Raw genomic sequence first — 12718 nt, forward strand, 5'->3', positions numbered from 1 at the left:
TTTCTGGAAATATGTGACAGCTCTGGCCTATCTAAGCCTTGCTTACAGTTGCATTTTCAGCCCGTGCTGGCGGTTGTGTGTTTTAAAGCGCTCACAAAATGGCTGATTGTGAAATGTGCCATCTGCAGATGGAAAGCAATGGGGTGCCAAGTAGAGGTGTGATACAAGGAAGACCAGCCGCTTTGCAACCCAAGTTAACTTTGGCCCTAAAAGACTTCCCTTGATTTTTATTTCTTTTAAGAACTTTTAATAATGAGAGCACTTTGACAGAAGAACATCACTTGCATCCGATGCCAGGAGGTGCTAATTGTCTTCCATAAGTTCACAGCCATCCTATTATTAATCAGGCAGAGGGAAAGGCTGTCTGGGCAAGCTGTGGTTGCTGTAGAGAGTTGTAATTCCAGTTTTGCTAAAAAGTTTAAAACTAGCATAGGTCACATCTTCAATAAACTTTGGATGGCTTTCAAGTTAAACTCCTTCCTTCCTGCTGGTAGTCTTGAATTCTTTGAGGGGAATTTGCCCTCAGATTTTCAGCTCATTTGAATGAAAAACTCAAACAAAACGTGGTGCATTAAATTAAAATTTTAAGGGCCTGCGCCATACAACTGCAAAAGTCAAAAGGGAGTTTAAGCAGCAGGAATACCTGCAGCCCTGCATCCTAGTAGTCTATTGATAAGACCCTACCTATGTTGGATGAATTCACCCAATAAGCCAATAAGTCAAAATTCATTTTGCTTTGGACTGGCTAAGGACTCTTCACACTGGGTATAATTTGTTTAGATCTGCCCCAAGGGATAATGATGTGACTTATGTAAAGAGTTGTAGATAAAACAGAATATCTCAGGACCTGAAAAGGAATAAAGTTACGTTTGCACTTTTGACTCCAAAATTTTATTTGTGACAGTTTTTTATTGTGATTATTATTTTTGCATTTCCCTCCCTCTGGAAGTAGTAATTGTTGGCTGGGGGTTGAATGAGGTATTAAGTGGCTGTACCAAGTGTTCCCTGAGTGCAGTGGGAGTGCAATGGGAGACATAAAAGACATAGCAAAAAAGCACTGATGATAAAATTAACTGGATGAAGGGAGGCATGAAAAGAAATGGGAGACAGCATGGCAGGCCACGATGGAGATGTGCAAGCCTTAGCTGGTGGGAAAGTTAGAGCAGCTGAATAATTTAACCTAGAGAATCAGAACAAGGTTGAGAGGAAAATGGAGATGAAAGGAAGCCAACCTGAGATATAGTCTAAGCCCTCAAATAATCTTTTCTTAAGAGTATCTTAAAAAAGTATCTAAGAGTATCTAGTATCTATCTACTCTTAAGAGTATCTTAGTCCCTCCTTAGCTGCCTGCCTTTTCTCTTTTCCTCTTCTAAATAAAAATGTTTAATTTTTTTATTATTATTATTATAAAACTGCAGACTTGACCTCACCTTCTGTGTCTCACAGACTTTTTTGAGCACATAGGAATTTGAGTAGATACAGAAGTGGTTTTGTCTTTTAATTTGGCTCTTTCTTTTCCGCGAAGTAGTCCTTTTTTTATAGTTTGCTTCTTTTGCTGTTTTCTAAATTTGGGTCATGTCCCTTGCTTTTCAGATGAAATAGAAATATTGTTAAAAGATTTATCTTCTCTGCCATTATCAAACCTTTAAATAACTTTTAATATCTCTTCTTAAATCATCTTGAGTTCTTTTTTCTTTTCTTTTTCTTTTTTTTCTTCTGTCATTAGAATAAGTTCTTCTTAGGTCTGGAGACAAGTTAATCATAAATCTCAGAATCCCCCTTGTCCTTGTTGTTCCATCTCCGCAGTGTAAACAGTGTCAAATTCATGCATTTGCTGTTTGGGAGGAGACATACATTTTGGCTTCATGGCATGGACACTATGCATTTGCTTGCTTTTCCTCTGTTCATGTAATTGTTTTAATGAATAACAATCACAAAATGCGCAGAAGTCCCCAGATCTGTAATAACCCTTCCAGTAGCCCATTTTGGGGCTGGTAGAGTGTGTCTGTTCCAAATAATGCACGGGGTTTAGTGTAGTACTTTTGGGGTTTACCTTCTGTTTTTCTTTGTCATCAGATAAGTGCTCCAGTGTCACTTTTGCACTGTGCTCCCTTACAGTTTGAAACAACCTTGATTAAGGAAGGCTGATTATTTACTGATCATCTTGAGTACTTAAAGGTGTCTATGTACGGTGCTTTCCTGGTAATTTTGCACTGAAGTTCAATGGCATTTCTCTTTCAAACATATGTTGTTATACCTGAAATACTAATACTTAAAGTATTTTGCTACATTTATGTGCAACTTATCTTACAGAAAACACTGTCTGTGTAGAAAGTATTGGACTACTTGTTTGTTAGATTAACAATACCAGTTTTAAAAATCAACAGACCATTTAAAAGTATTTCATATGTCTTCTACTGGATTGTGATGATTGCATTTAAAATGTGCAGTGTATAGGAATGCATGGGAAAAAACCAAATGGTTGTATAGTAAAACTGGGCAGAATTTGACAATAAGGAATAAATTTATGTAACATAAAACTGCAAATTGAGATAAGCTGTTTCACAGAATTAAGTTGAATTAAGGAAATAGAATTTGCAACACAGCTACAATGAAGTGGAAATTTTGAAAAGGCCACGATGTTTCATTTTCACCTGTTCTATATAAAGCTTTCCTTTAATTGTACTTTCCAGAATGGCAATTTGCGCATAGAAGTTGACCTACCCTAAAGTAAAGCATTTCTTAAAGCTCCCATTTGCAAAAAGAAAAAAAAAGAAAGAAAGCACTTCCCTAAATTCCTTCCTTTTCTTTGCCTTTGGTTTCAAAGAAAAGAAAAAACCCAAACCTCTTCAAAAATTCTTTGCTAGAACCACGGTAATTTTTCTGTTTGGCCAACCAAGCACCGATAAGCTCCATTTAATAGCACTGAAAAGAGTGGGAGGTAACGTCTCAAACACCTACGGCCTCCAACCAATTGCACCTGCCAGTCCCCAAAGACATGGAAAACAGTCACAAATGGACTCCAGAATCGTCTCTTTTCATATGAGAGAAGACATGGAATATGAATTCACTGTGTTTTATCATACCCTGTATCCAAGAGCAGGAATCTATGGAATTGCTTTCTGTTGTCTCCCTGCAGATTTCTCTTTTGAAACAAAGTAATAGCTGACCATTCCTCATGAGCTCTTTTGAAATAAACAAATAAATGCAGGACTTAAGAAGGCTGTAATAAGAGATTAAAATGCTTCTGGTTAGTCTTGATATAATATATTTGTTTGTCAGGCTTCCTGTGATTCCCACATTAACATGTTTGAAATACGGTGGGGGTTGTAGGGGTCAGGTGTGAGCTGCACAGCTGGAAAAATGGCAACGAGATTAATAAATATCCACTTTCCCCCCTGCCCTGTGAAATAAGCCATTCCTGTGCACATTTCATTATGGTTTCACATAAACCTGTGCTATGGAGAGCAGATTACCTGCAGTAGGCATTGTGGAAAAGTTGATGGGTTTGAAGAACTCAGCGTTCTGAGTGTGCTGGTACATAGCGGTACCTCTGGGGCTGAGCCCTCCCCAGCCCACCAGCATCCACGGGGCATCAGCCAGCACCTGTCTGCTTCCCGAATGCATTCCTGCGTACGGCACTGTCAGATGGATTGCTTTTTGCTGGCCCCCAAGCCCTTTAATGCTTTCAGACTGATCAGTTTAAAAGACTTGTTAAAAACAGAACTAAGGGATGACAGGTTCTTATTGATTGGGGAAAATAATCAAATTTTATATAGGGAGGGCCTTCAGACTTTGTAATGAATTTAATGTGAATAAAGATCTGACAGTACTACAGCTTATTGATTGGGAAAAACTGTATCATGATTTTTCAGTAGCAGAGATCATTAGGACTTTTCTCTTAATTTCCCTTTATGTTAAGTCTGACACCAGTGCATGAATTCCTCTTCATTTGTAGGAGTAACATAGACTGAAAAGATGCCAGCAACTTTTGATGATTTTTAGGAATAGCCTCATTTGTTTTATCCTTACAGTATCTGAAGTTTCTTTATAAGTCAAACAGCATTAATCATCTTGAAAACCTGAAGATCTTTGTTCTAAATGCTTGGAAATTATTTTTAAGTCCGTACTCCTGCACTGTAGTAGCAGTCCCTTGCTAAGAAATTACAGTCATAAATGGCAGTTCCTAAGTATATTGACCATGTCCATCCTCCCTTTTTTAGCAACAGATCAACCCCTAACAATCATGACCGGATACAGCGCCTGAGACAAGAGTTTCAGCAAGCAAAGCAAGATGAGGACGTGGAAGACAGGAGACGTACTTACAGTTTTGAGCAGCCATGGGTAAGTGTACGGAGCCCGTCAGATCTGGAAAGGTTCCCTAACTGTCCCTGGGCTGGTCGGGAGCAAAGCAATAGGGACGCAGGGTCCTCTGCCTGCAGACTTCTGCCCTTCCTGTTATCCCCATTTTTAGTTCATTGATGTTTATTTCATTTTTAAATTTCTGCAACCATCTGTCCCGTATGCATATAGCATTATTTGGTCTGTGTTTCGACCCTCAACTCTGTGAGTTACTGCTTGGATTTTTTTTGCCTCAAAGGCAATATCAATTATTCTGAAATTTTCTTGGAAAATCAGAATAAAACACATATGATAAATAATTTAGAGAACACATGTAACCTTGTAAATGGTATTTTCTCTGAAGCAGTATCACTGTGATTAGTTCTTTTCCTTAAGAGGAAGAGCTATGTATTTACACAGTAAAAAAGGAAAGATATGCATAATAGCATGCTTCACAATAGTACTTCTTTGCCACTTATATTAGCCAAGGCAGTTCTGTCTCGAGATCTATGTCCTAATTGATCATTTAAATCCTGTTCAATCTGATCTAGTGATGTGATACAATTATGTAAATCCATGTGCTTATCTTGTTTAACATAATTGAATGAATCAGTGTTGCTTTTTAATCAATTACATATCCTACGTTAGGATCCTTTAAATATGGGACAAATATTTTCTTATATTCTTGTTTAAAATTCCACAATAAAGACAGTGAACAATTTGCTTTTATTCCGAAAAAAGTGGGAGCTGTATGATGACAGCAGTAGAATCTCTCACAGCTTCCTCTGAAGCGGCTATAGGTGATGGGTTACCGTTACTTAGCATTACGATGCGCATGAGACTAAGGTGGAAATAGCTGAAGATTAGCATCTGTGTGTACAAAGTCACTGAGAACAACCTAGGTAACATCATAATGCATATGACATCTTTGGTTGCCTATTGTGGTGGATATAAAAGATTTTTTTACTTTTGTTGGGCCTTTGTGTCCTTGTCCATCTTAAACTCACCAATTTGAACCTGTGGTATTTTTGACATGCAGCATGGAGAGGAACAAAGGTAAATGTATCCCTAAATGACCTAACACTGCTTAACATACTGTATCAGGATACAGCCTTCTCTTTTCCCATGTTAGAAAACCTCTAACCTTCTCTGAAATTGAATAAATAAAATAAACATTTTTTTTATGACCAGATGTTTTCGATTTGATGTGGTGAAGATAATGTGATAGCTCATCACAGTTGTAGTATAGCAGTTTTGGGGTGAAAGGGGGCTGGGTGTAGGAGGTACTTTCTATCATGCATATCAACTGCTGTTTAGTCTCCAAATGAGAGATTTGAGCAGCATTCTTGGGAAAACTGTGTATGAGAAAAACTTGCACTCTTGAAGACTTGGGAACTTAACTACTGAAGGTCATGGGCCAAATTGTTGTCTATCTAAATGCCATAGCAACTTTAGACAGACAACTTGGCTTTTATTATAGTTTCTTGTAATGAGCGAGGAGGGAATTATTTGGATGACAAGCTGATTACCTTAGGAATGGAATAATTTCCTAAATTGTGGGTCAGAACACTGACCTTTCCTTTTTCTCTTATTCAAACAAATGGGATCTCTCTGTTTACTCCCCTTCTACAGATCATGCAAATGAGCTCAAAGTGACTAATTCAGCTTAATGTATTAATATTAATTCTGAAGCTTATTGTTGCTTTTGTAGGAGCTGCTCTGTTGTTAAATACATAGGTGACCAAATGTTTTATTTTAGATGTGTACTTTAAAAAAAATTGGCCCAGAGTATTTTTGAATTATAATTTTTTTTTTTTTCCATCGTGTACTCCAGCCTTTCCAGATCACAGTGCTTGGAAAGGATAAAGCAATGATCTCATCCATTTCAGCAGTTCAGTTATTTCGGTGTTAAGGAACCATAACCCTCTCTCTTAAGGAGTGTGTATTACTTTAACATATTGGTCTAAAATGATGGACTTTGTTAAGACACGCTCTGAAAACAGATCCAGATGTATTATTAAATACCAGTGACATAAAAAAATGCAAAAGTGGTTTATAATACATACGAAGGAAAATACTTCAATACATTCATTAATCAACGTCTTTTCAGTCTTCTCCATCTGTAAGCTGTTGGTTGCAAACCACAGCAGTGAAAAGTGCACCTGTATGTGGACAACTGTTGAAAAGTGTGTTTTCACCTGAGGGAGATGGCTTGTGCAGCTTACATAAACAAAAGGCTTTACATCCAGAGATGCCTCTGAGCTGCCTGACAGCAGCCAGCTCTGACCTGGTTTGGATAGAATGAGAGAAAAAAACCCATCCACGGAGAAGTGTGTGCTATGAGGTGATAAGTAGTTTGCATTTCTCATTAACAAGATGATGGCAGGGTTGAGGATAGGGAACAAAGTGCTGAGGTGGGACTATTGGTTACTTTAAGAAAGTGTAAATGAACACAAAGTTTGCAGTGTAAGTAATGGACACTGACGGAAATCTGGCAGCTCTGAGGAAATCCAGAGGAGCTCGATAGCTCAGAAACCCGCTAATATATTATCAGAATGATCCTGTGAACGTCACCAACTCCAATCCATCTCGGACTATTAATGGCCTGTGACACAGAAGTCGGTTACCTGTGACAAATACCTCAGTCTCCTCCAGAGGTTGGCGGCAGATCTCCGTATCGTAGAGCACTACATCATGCTAGCTCTGAGCGATACCCGTGGCAGAGAGACCGGAGCCTGACCCCATCCCTTTCTGGCTGTACCCATCAGGTGAAGGTTATTTCTCTGTAGATGAGCAATGAGACAGAGCTGGACTTCTTGCCCGGCTGTGTTTGCCCTGCCAGTAAACAAAATACTTGACTGCCTACGAGTGTTCATACAGCATCAGGCAGCTTAACAGACACAAAAAGTGATAGCGCTGGAATGAGATGACACCGTCTATTAAGCAGCGTAACATTTCTGCTCAAGGCCATTTGAATGACGCACTGTAAGGTTTAATAACTGACTAACTGTCGCAACATCTCTAAAACCCACTAGTTCTGCAGTTGAGTCAAACTTTATGGAAAAGGTTTTTGCATTTGTTTATTTTAAGATCACTTTCTCAGGCTTCATAATTTTTTTCCCCTTACATGGCTTTTTTATTTTTCATGTTTCAAAAAACAAGGTACAAGAGGGTTTCAAGGGCAATACTGTATGCCTGTTGTTACACGGGGGAAAAAAAGAGAAATAACATAAAGTATGATTAATCCATTTTAATCCTGCTGGTGTTAATTCCAGTCAGAGCTTGCAGAAATGTGTATCTGGACATGTAGAATTGCATGGAATCACAATATTTAAGGCCCTTGCTGTTGCTATGACATTTTTATACCAATGCAGGATTCTTTTGGGCTGATTTTTCTGTTTGGTACCAAAGCTGAGTCTCTAGTTTCAGTTCTTTTCTGGGTAGTATTGAGTATGCTGAGGTTTATCCTTGCACCAGTCCTGGGGTTAGGGGATTTTGGTTGTAATTTGTTCCATATCTTGTATTTTTGCCTAGTCACATCTTAATTAACAGATTCCCACCTTCAATAACAAAAACACAGCATTATAGCCCTAAATGTCATGGGAGTGAACAATCCAATTAAAAAAAAGAGCATATTAAATCCATTGAAAACACTACAACTACTTGCCAGTCCTGCTCGTAGAAGCACAGCGATGATCAAAAAAACCCACAAAGATGCAGGAGGTGCAAAAGTTGGTGGTTTATTTCTTCATCTTTAATAAAAAAAATCAGCACTAAAAATGGAAAGTGGCAAATTCCATTCAGAAATACATTCTTCTCCAGTCATCCCAGATCTGTTTGGATGGTGGGAGAAAATTGGCATTGAGAGAGCAGCTGAGCAAACTCCACTTTAAATATTTAGGAGTCAAATAAAAAGATTTTTTTTTCCTAAAGACAACAGCTAACTGGGTCAAAATGAATATACTACCTGAGTCATCTGAGTAAAGCTTTAATTACATACACAAATTTGTGAAAGGTAAAGAACTGCATGATTTTCATAGAGGAAAAACTCCAGAGGTTCTAATAACATACTTAGGCATGGCCTGATAGATCACAAAATCGTAGAATCATGAAATAATTTGGGTTGGAAGGGACCTTAAAAATCATCTAGTTCCAACCCCCCCTGCCATGGGCAGGGACACCTTCCACCAGGCCAGGTTGCTCAAAGCCCCATCCAATCTGTCCCTGAACACTTCCAGGGTTGAGGCACAACTTCTCTGGGCAATTTGGAGGCACGGATGTCATGCGGGACAGCGTCAAATGCTTTGCACCAGTCCAGGTAGATGACGTCAGTTGCTCTTCCCTTATCCACCAACGCTGTAACCCCATTGTAGAAAGCCACCAAATTTGTCAGGCACAATTTGCCCTTAGTGAAGCCATGTTGGCTGTCACCAATGACCTCCTTATTTTCCATGTGCCTTAGCATAGTTTCCAGGAGGATCTGCGCCATGATCTTGGTGGGCACAGAGGTGAGACTGACTGGCCTGTAGTTCCCTGGGTCTTCCTTTTTTCCCTTTTTAAAAATGAGGGTTATGTTTCCCCTTTTTGAGTCAGTGGGAGCTTCACCAGACTGTCACAGCTTCTCAAATATGATGGCTAGTGGCCGAGATAGATGCCATAGATAAATGCTCAGAAAATTTAGGAACTATGCTTGTTTTTTCTGTTGTTTGTTGGTGTGTAGATCTTGTCTTTAAGACAGCTTTAAAGAAAAAAACCCTCTTTTTTATCTGTTTATGGTACTCGTTTCTTATCCCCGTATTCAAGTCCTTGACCTATTCAAAGCCATAATGAATTCTAAATAATTTAAAATTCCTTTAGAAAAACAAAAGCCTCATTTTTATAGCTGTAACTTCAACAGTAACATATTAATTTTACCTGGAAAAATGCATAACAGACTATATTAAAAATAAATATTGTAAAGTTTCTATCAGACTGTAAATTATGTAGAATTGCTCAACACATTAATGAGAACAAAAAGTAGTATATTAATTCTTTCTATTATGAACCATTTCAAGAGTGTCTTTCAGGATATTTTATTCAAGATACTAGGCAATATCTAAGAGAGCATTGCAGTAGACAAAGAATACCTTAGGAGCTAAATTGCTGTTTCTCCTACCCAAATCTGTTTCAGAGAGGAAACCAAAGCTATGCAGGGCAGCCTCTCCACAGGTAGTTTCTCTTCAGTTGTGTAGTTAATATCCATTCTGTGTCAAACCTGGGAAGGATTTCGTAAAACACCAGCAATTTCTTGCCAAGATTTAGACTCTGACTTTAAAATTTTATATTTTAAACTTTTTTCCCCCACTAGTTTCAATCTACTAATATATGTGAAACCAAAAATGAAGATAGAAGATTTTTAAAAGAAATGAAATAATTTCAGTTTGTTATCAAACGTATTTGTAGCTCGCAGGCATGCAGTGCATCTAAATACCCCAGGCAGAATTTCAGGGCTCTCTAAGTGGCTTGTTTCTACCACACAGAAGATTTTATTTGTGCTGCTGCTGTACACAGAATGGAATTCTTACTCCCATACCATGCCATTCGGCTTCCTACATATACACCATAGAAAGATGCACAAAGGGATGAGATTTTCTTATTATATGCTGTTTGAATTAATACACACACCTGTTGGCAATTTTTAGAAGAAATACTGCTGTATGTTCTGTTCACCATAGCAACATAAACAAAAAGATGGAAGTAAAAATAGTTTTCAAGGACATCTCCCAGAACCATTTAATGTTTTTTATCATTCTGAATTTTGATAGACACAGTTACTGGATTGTCTGTCATCTGTGCCAAGTACATTTACACATAAAGCAGGCAAGGTCATTTAATCTTATCTCTTTCTAATTAGTGCTGAACTACAAGAACCACGGACTTTTTGGGGGCCTCATGTCTACCAACTTCCCAGGTGTAGTTGAAACTTCTTAGTTAAACACAGAGCTTAATGTAGAAAGAAATCAGCACATGTATTTTAATATTAAATAGTGGTCTTTTTTTATAACTGGGAAAATACTAAGGGACTTGTTCCTTTAATAATCTTCTTATTAACCATTTCTTTATCAGCACAAAGGAGTTCAATGACCTTGAGTAAGCATTGCTCCTAGCTTCTCTGTGTGGCAGTAGGCTGTGGGATAGGTGTGTCACCTCAACTGGCGGATCTCATGTTGCCTAAATTGGTTGGATCTCCCTGAAAACCCAGTGCCCTGGCTCGTCCCCATGATCTCCTCTCTGTAATTCTGTGTCAACTTTGATCTGTGCCAGTCCATGAATATCCATGCTGCCACCATGCAGAGCTACCGCCCGTGGGCAGAAATGCCACTCTGCAGGGAAGGAAACTGTGTGGGCAGCCACTGGTCTAGCTAGGAAAGAGTGGAGGGACCTTTATCCCTAAAATATGCTGCCCTTTACTGCTGATAGTGGTCAGTGCAACATGAGCCATGGTGGTACATTCTCTGTGAAACGAAAAAATGTTGTTTGCATAAATCTGTAGAAACTTTTAACTTTGCAGCCCTGGTTTTAAATTAATGCCTCTTTGAGAAGAGAGCTGTGTAATTTTATGTATCTTAAAGGACAGTTTTACAGGCTGAGTATTGTTTAACAATGCTGAATGCAATAACTATCATTGCCATTTAAATGTATTGTGGAAGACATGAACATACGTTTATTTGTATAATGCATCCTTGGTTGTTATTGTGGCCTTGACCGCATCCTGATTTAAAAGGTCAGTGCTTGTCATACATGTCATTGCAAACAAGGCCAGAGTTCTTATCAATCTGTGCTGTGAAGACCGAGCTGTTGCCAGGTTTGTTGGATGATTTCAGGTTGTTATAATTGTACTTAGCCTTGTGTTGATATTAGTGCTCAAATTGCTGTTTTATGTGTATTCCTGATACATGTTTTTTGTTGCTGTTGAAAGATGTGAAAATAGTTCAACTTTTTTTTTAATTATTACCTCCATTTTGTGCTGACATAAATGGGGTATGCTTGTATATAGATGCGTGTTTGTGTATGTATTTTATATACATATATATGTATAAAAGTATACTTTGGGGATTGAGACAAAATTACCAATTAGCTTTTGAAGACTAAGGTTACTTATGATATAAATATTTTTGATTTAGATACTTTAATCGAAAGCATATTGAAAAGATAAATCACTGTATGGAGATTTGCAATTTTTTAACATAACCATATATCAAGGTCATTTACTATGGTATCACTGAGGTTTTTAAAGAAAAGATTTGAAAGAAAGGCCTTTTCATTAATTAGATGGTTGAATGTACCTGCCTGTGTGTATATATGTTATGTTATGGAATATGTGATTACATACAGATAGAGTATTTTTATATCTCATTGCCATATTTTTGGATGCTTGAAATCAGATAGCAGATTCGATTATGAATAGCTTATTGTAGATGTGAACAACATGCAGACAGGACTCTAAATAAGTATCCTTTTCAGCTTAGTTAAGTATGGCAAATCTACTTAATTTAACAGTGCGTACAGTTACTCATACCTTCAGAAAATCAGATAATGGATTTTAGATGTTTGCCTTTAGACCCATCAAATTATAAATGTCATCCCCTAGATGAAATTCTTTGTGAATCGCTGAGAAACCAGACCTGACTCCTCAGATCCAGTCATTATGGGCACGCACTGCAGCGGGCAGTCATGATAGTCCCTGCCTCTATTTAGCCATTGGTTCCCATGCGTATTTAAAAAAAAAAATCCCTGAAGCTACGTTTTGATCTTAGTCCATTCATAGTCCATTAGGGCCTCTGTCTCTTTAGTAAAGGCTTTTGTGGTAACTTCAGCTCTCTGCACATGTGTGTGTACTTGCATTCATGCTTTCTAGATGATGCATTTCAGTGTCTTGCATAAAGCTACGTTGAGCAGCAGCTCAACTCTAGCTCCACCTGTTCAATAATTTAACCACTCCCTGTGCTGTAAAATGCTTTAATCTGTTATATTTACAGTGAACTGAAAAAAGTGAAACTGTGTTTTCAAATAAAGAGAAGCAATTCTGATTTTGAGTCTTATCTGTGTTAACTACTTTCTCACATGACATAACTGTAGCTTTCCAACTATATGCAAGCTTTCCAACATTCTTAAAGTGGAACCCATGAAATGAGGAGATTGGCTGAAAAATTTTAGTTTAAGTGTTTTTATTCCTTATGGAGAAGTTGAGATGGGAACCTCTAAGTTTCCCCCTGGTTCTCTGTAAGCTGCTTTATAACTACACTGGAGAGAATTCACAAAAAAATCTTGTGATTTTCAGGTAATCACTGGCTTCCATAAGCTGAGCCCTTCAATAAAATACCAAATGTCAGAAGAC

General features: G+C 38.0%; 1 protein-coding gene across 8 annotated transcripts in view; it reads left to right on the forward strand.

Moving 5' to 3' along the window:
- PARD3 (par-3 family cell polarity regulator) overlaps nucleotides 1-12718 on the forward strand; it is a 458445-nt gene that overhangs the window by 438409 nt on the left and 7318 nt on the right. For all 8 annotated transcript variants that reach the window (XM_059818399.1, XM_059818402.1, XM_059818398.1 and 5 more), the window contains one exon: nucleotides 4224-4344. In XM_059818399.1, coding sequence (XP_059674382.1) covers nucleotides 4224-4344 — 121 coding nt within the window. The remainder of the gene's footprint in view (nucleotides 1-4223; nucleotides 4345-12718) is intronic.

Source organism: Gavia stellata, chromosome 6 (assembly GCF_030936135.1).
Source record: "Gavia stellata isolate bGavSte3 chromosome 6, bGavSte3.hap2, whole genome shotgun sequence".
NCBI lineage: Eukaryota > Metazoa > Chordata > Aves > Gaviiformes > Gaviidae > Gavia > Gavia stellata.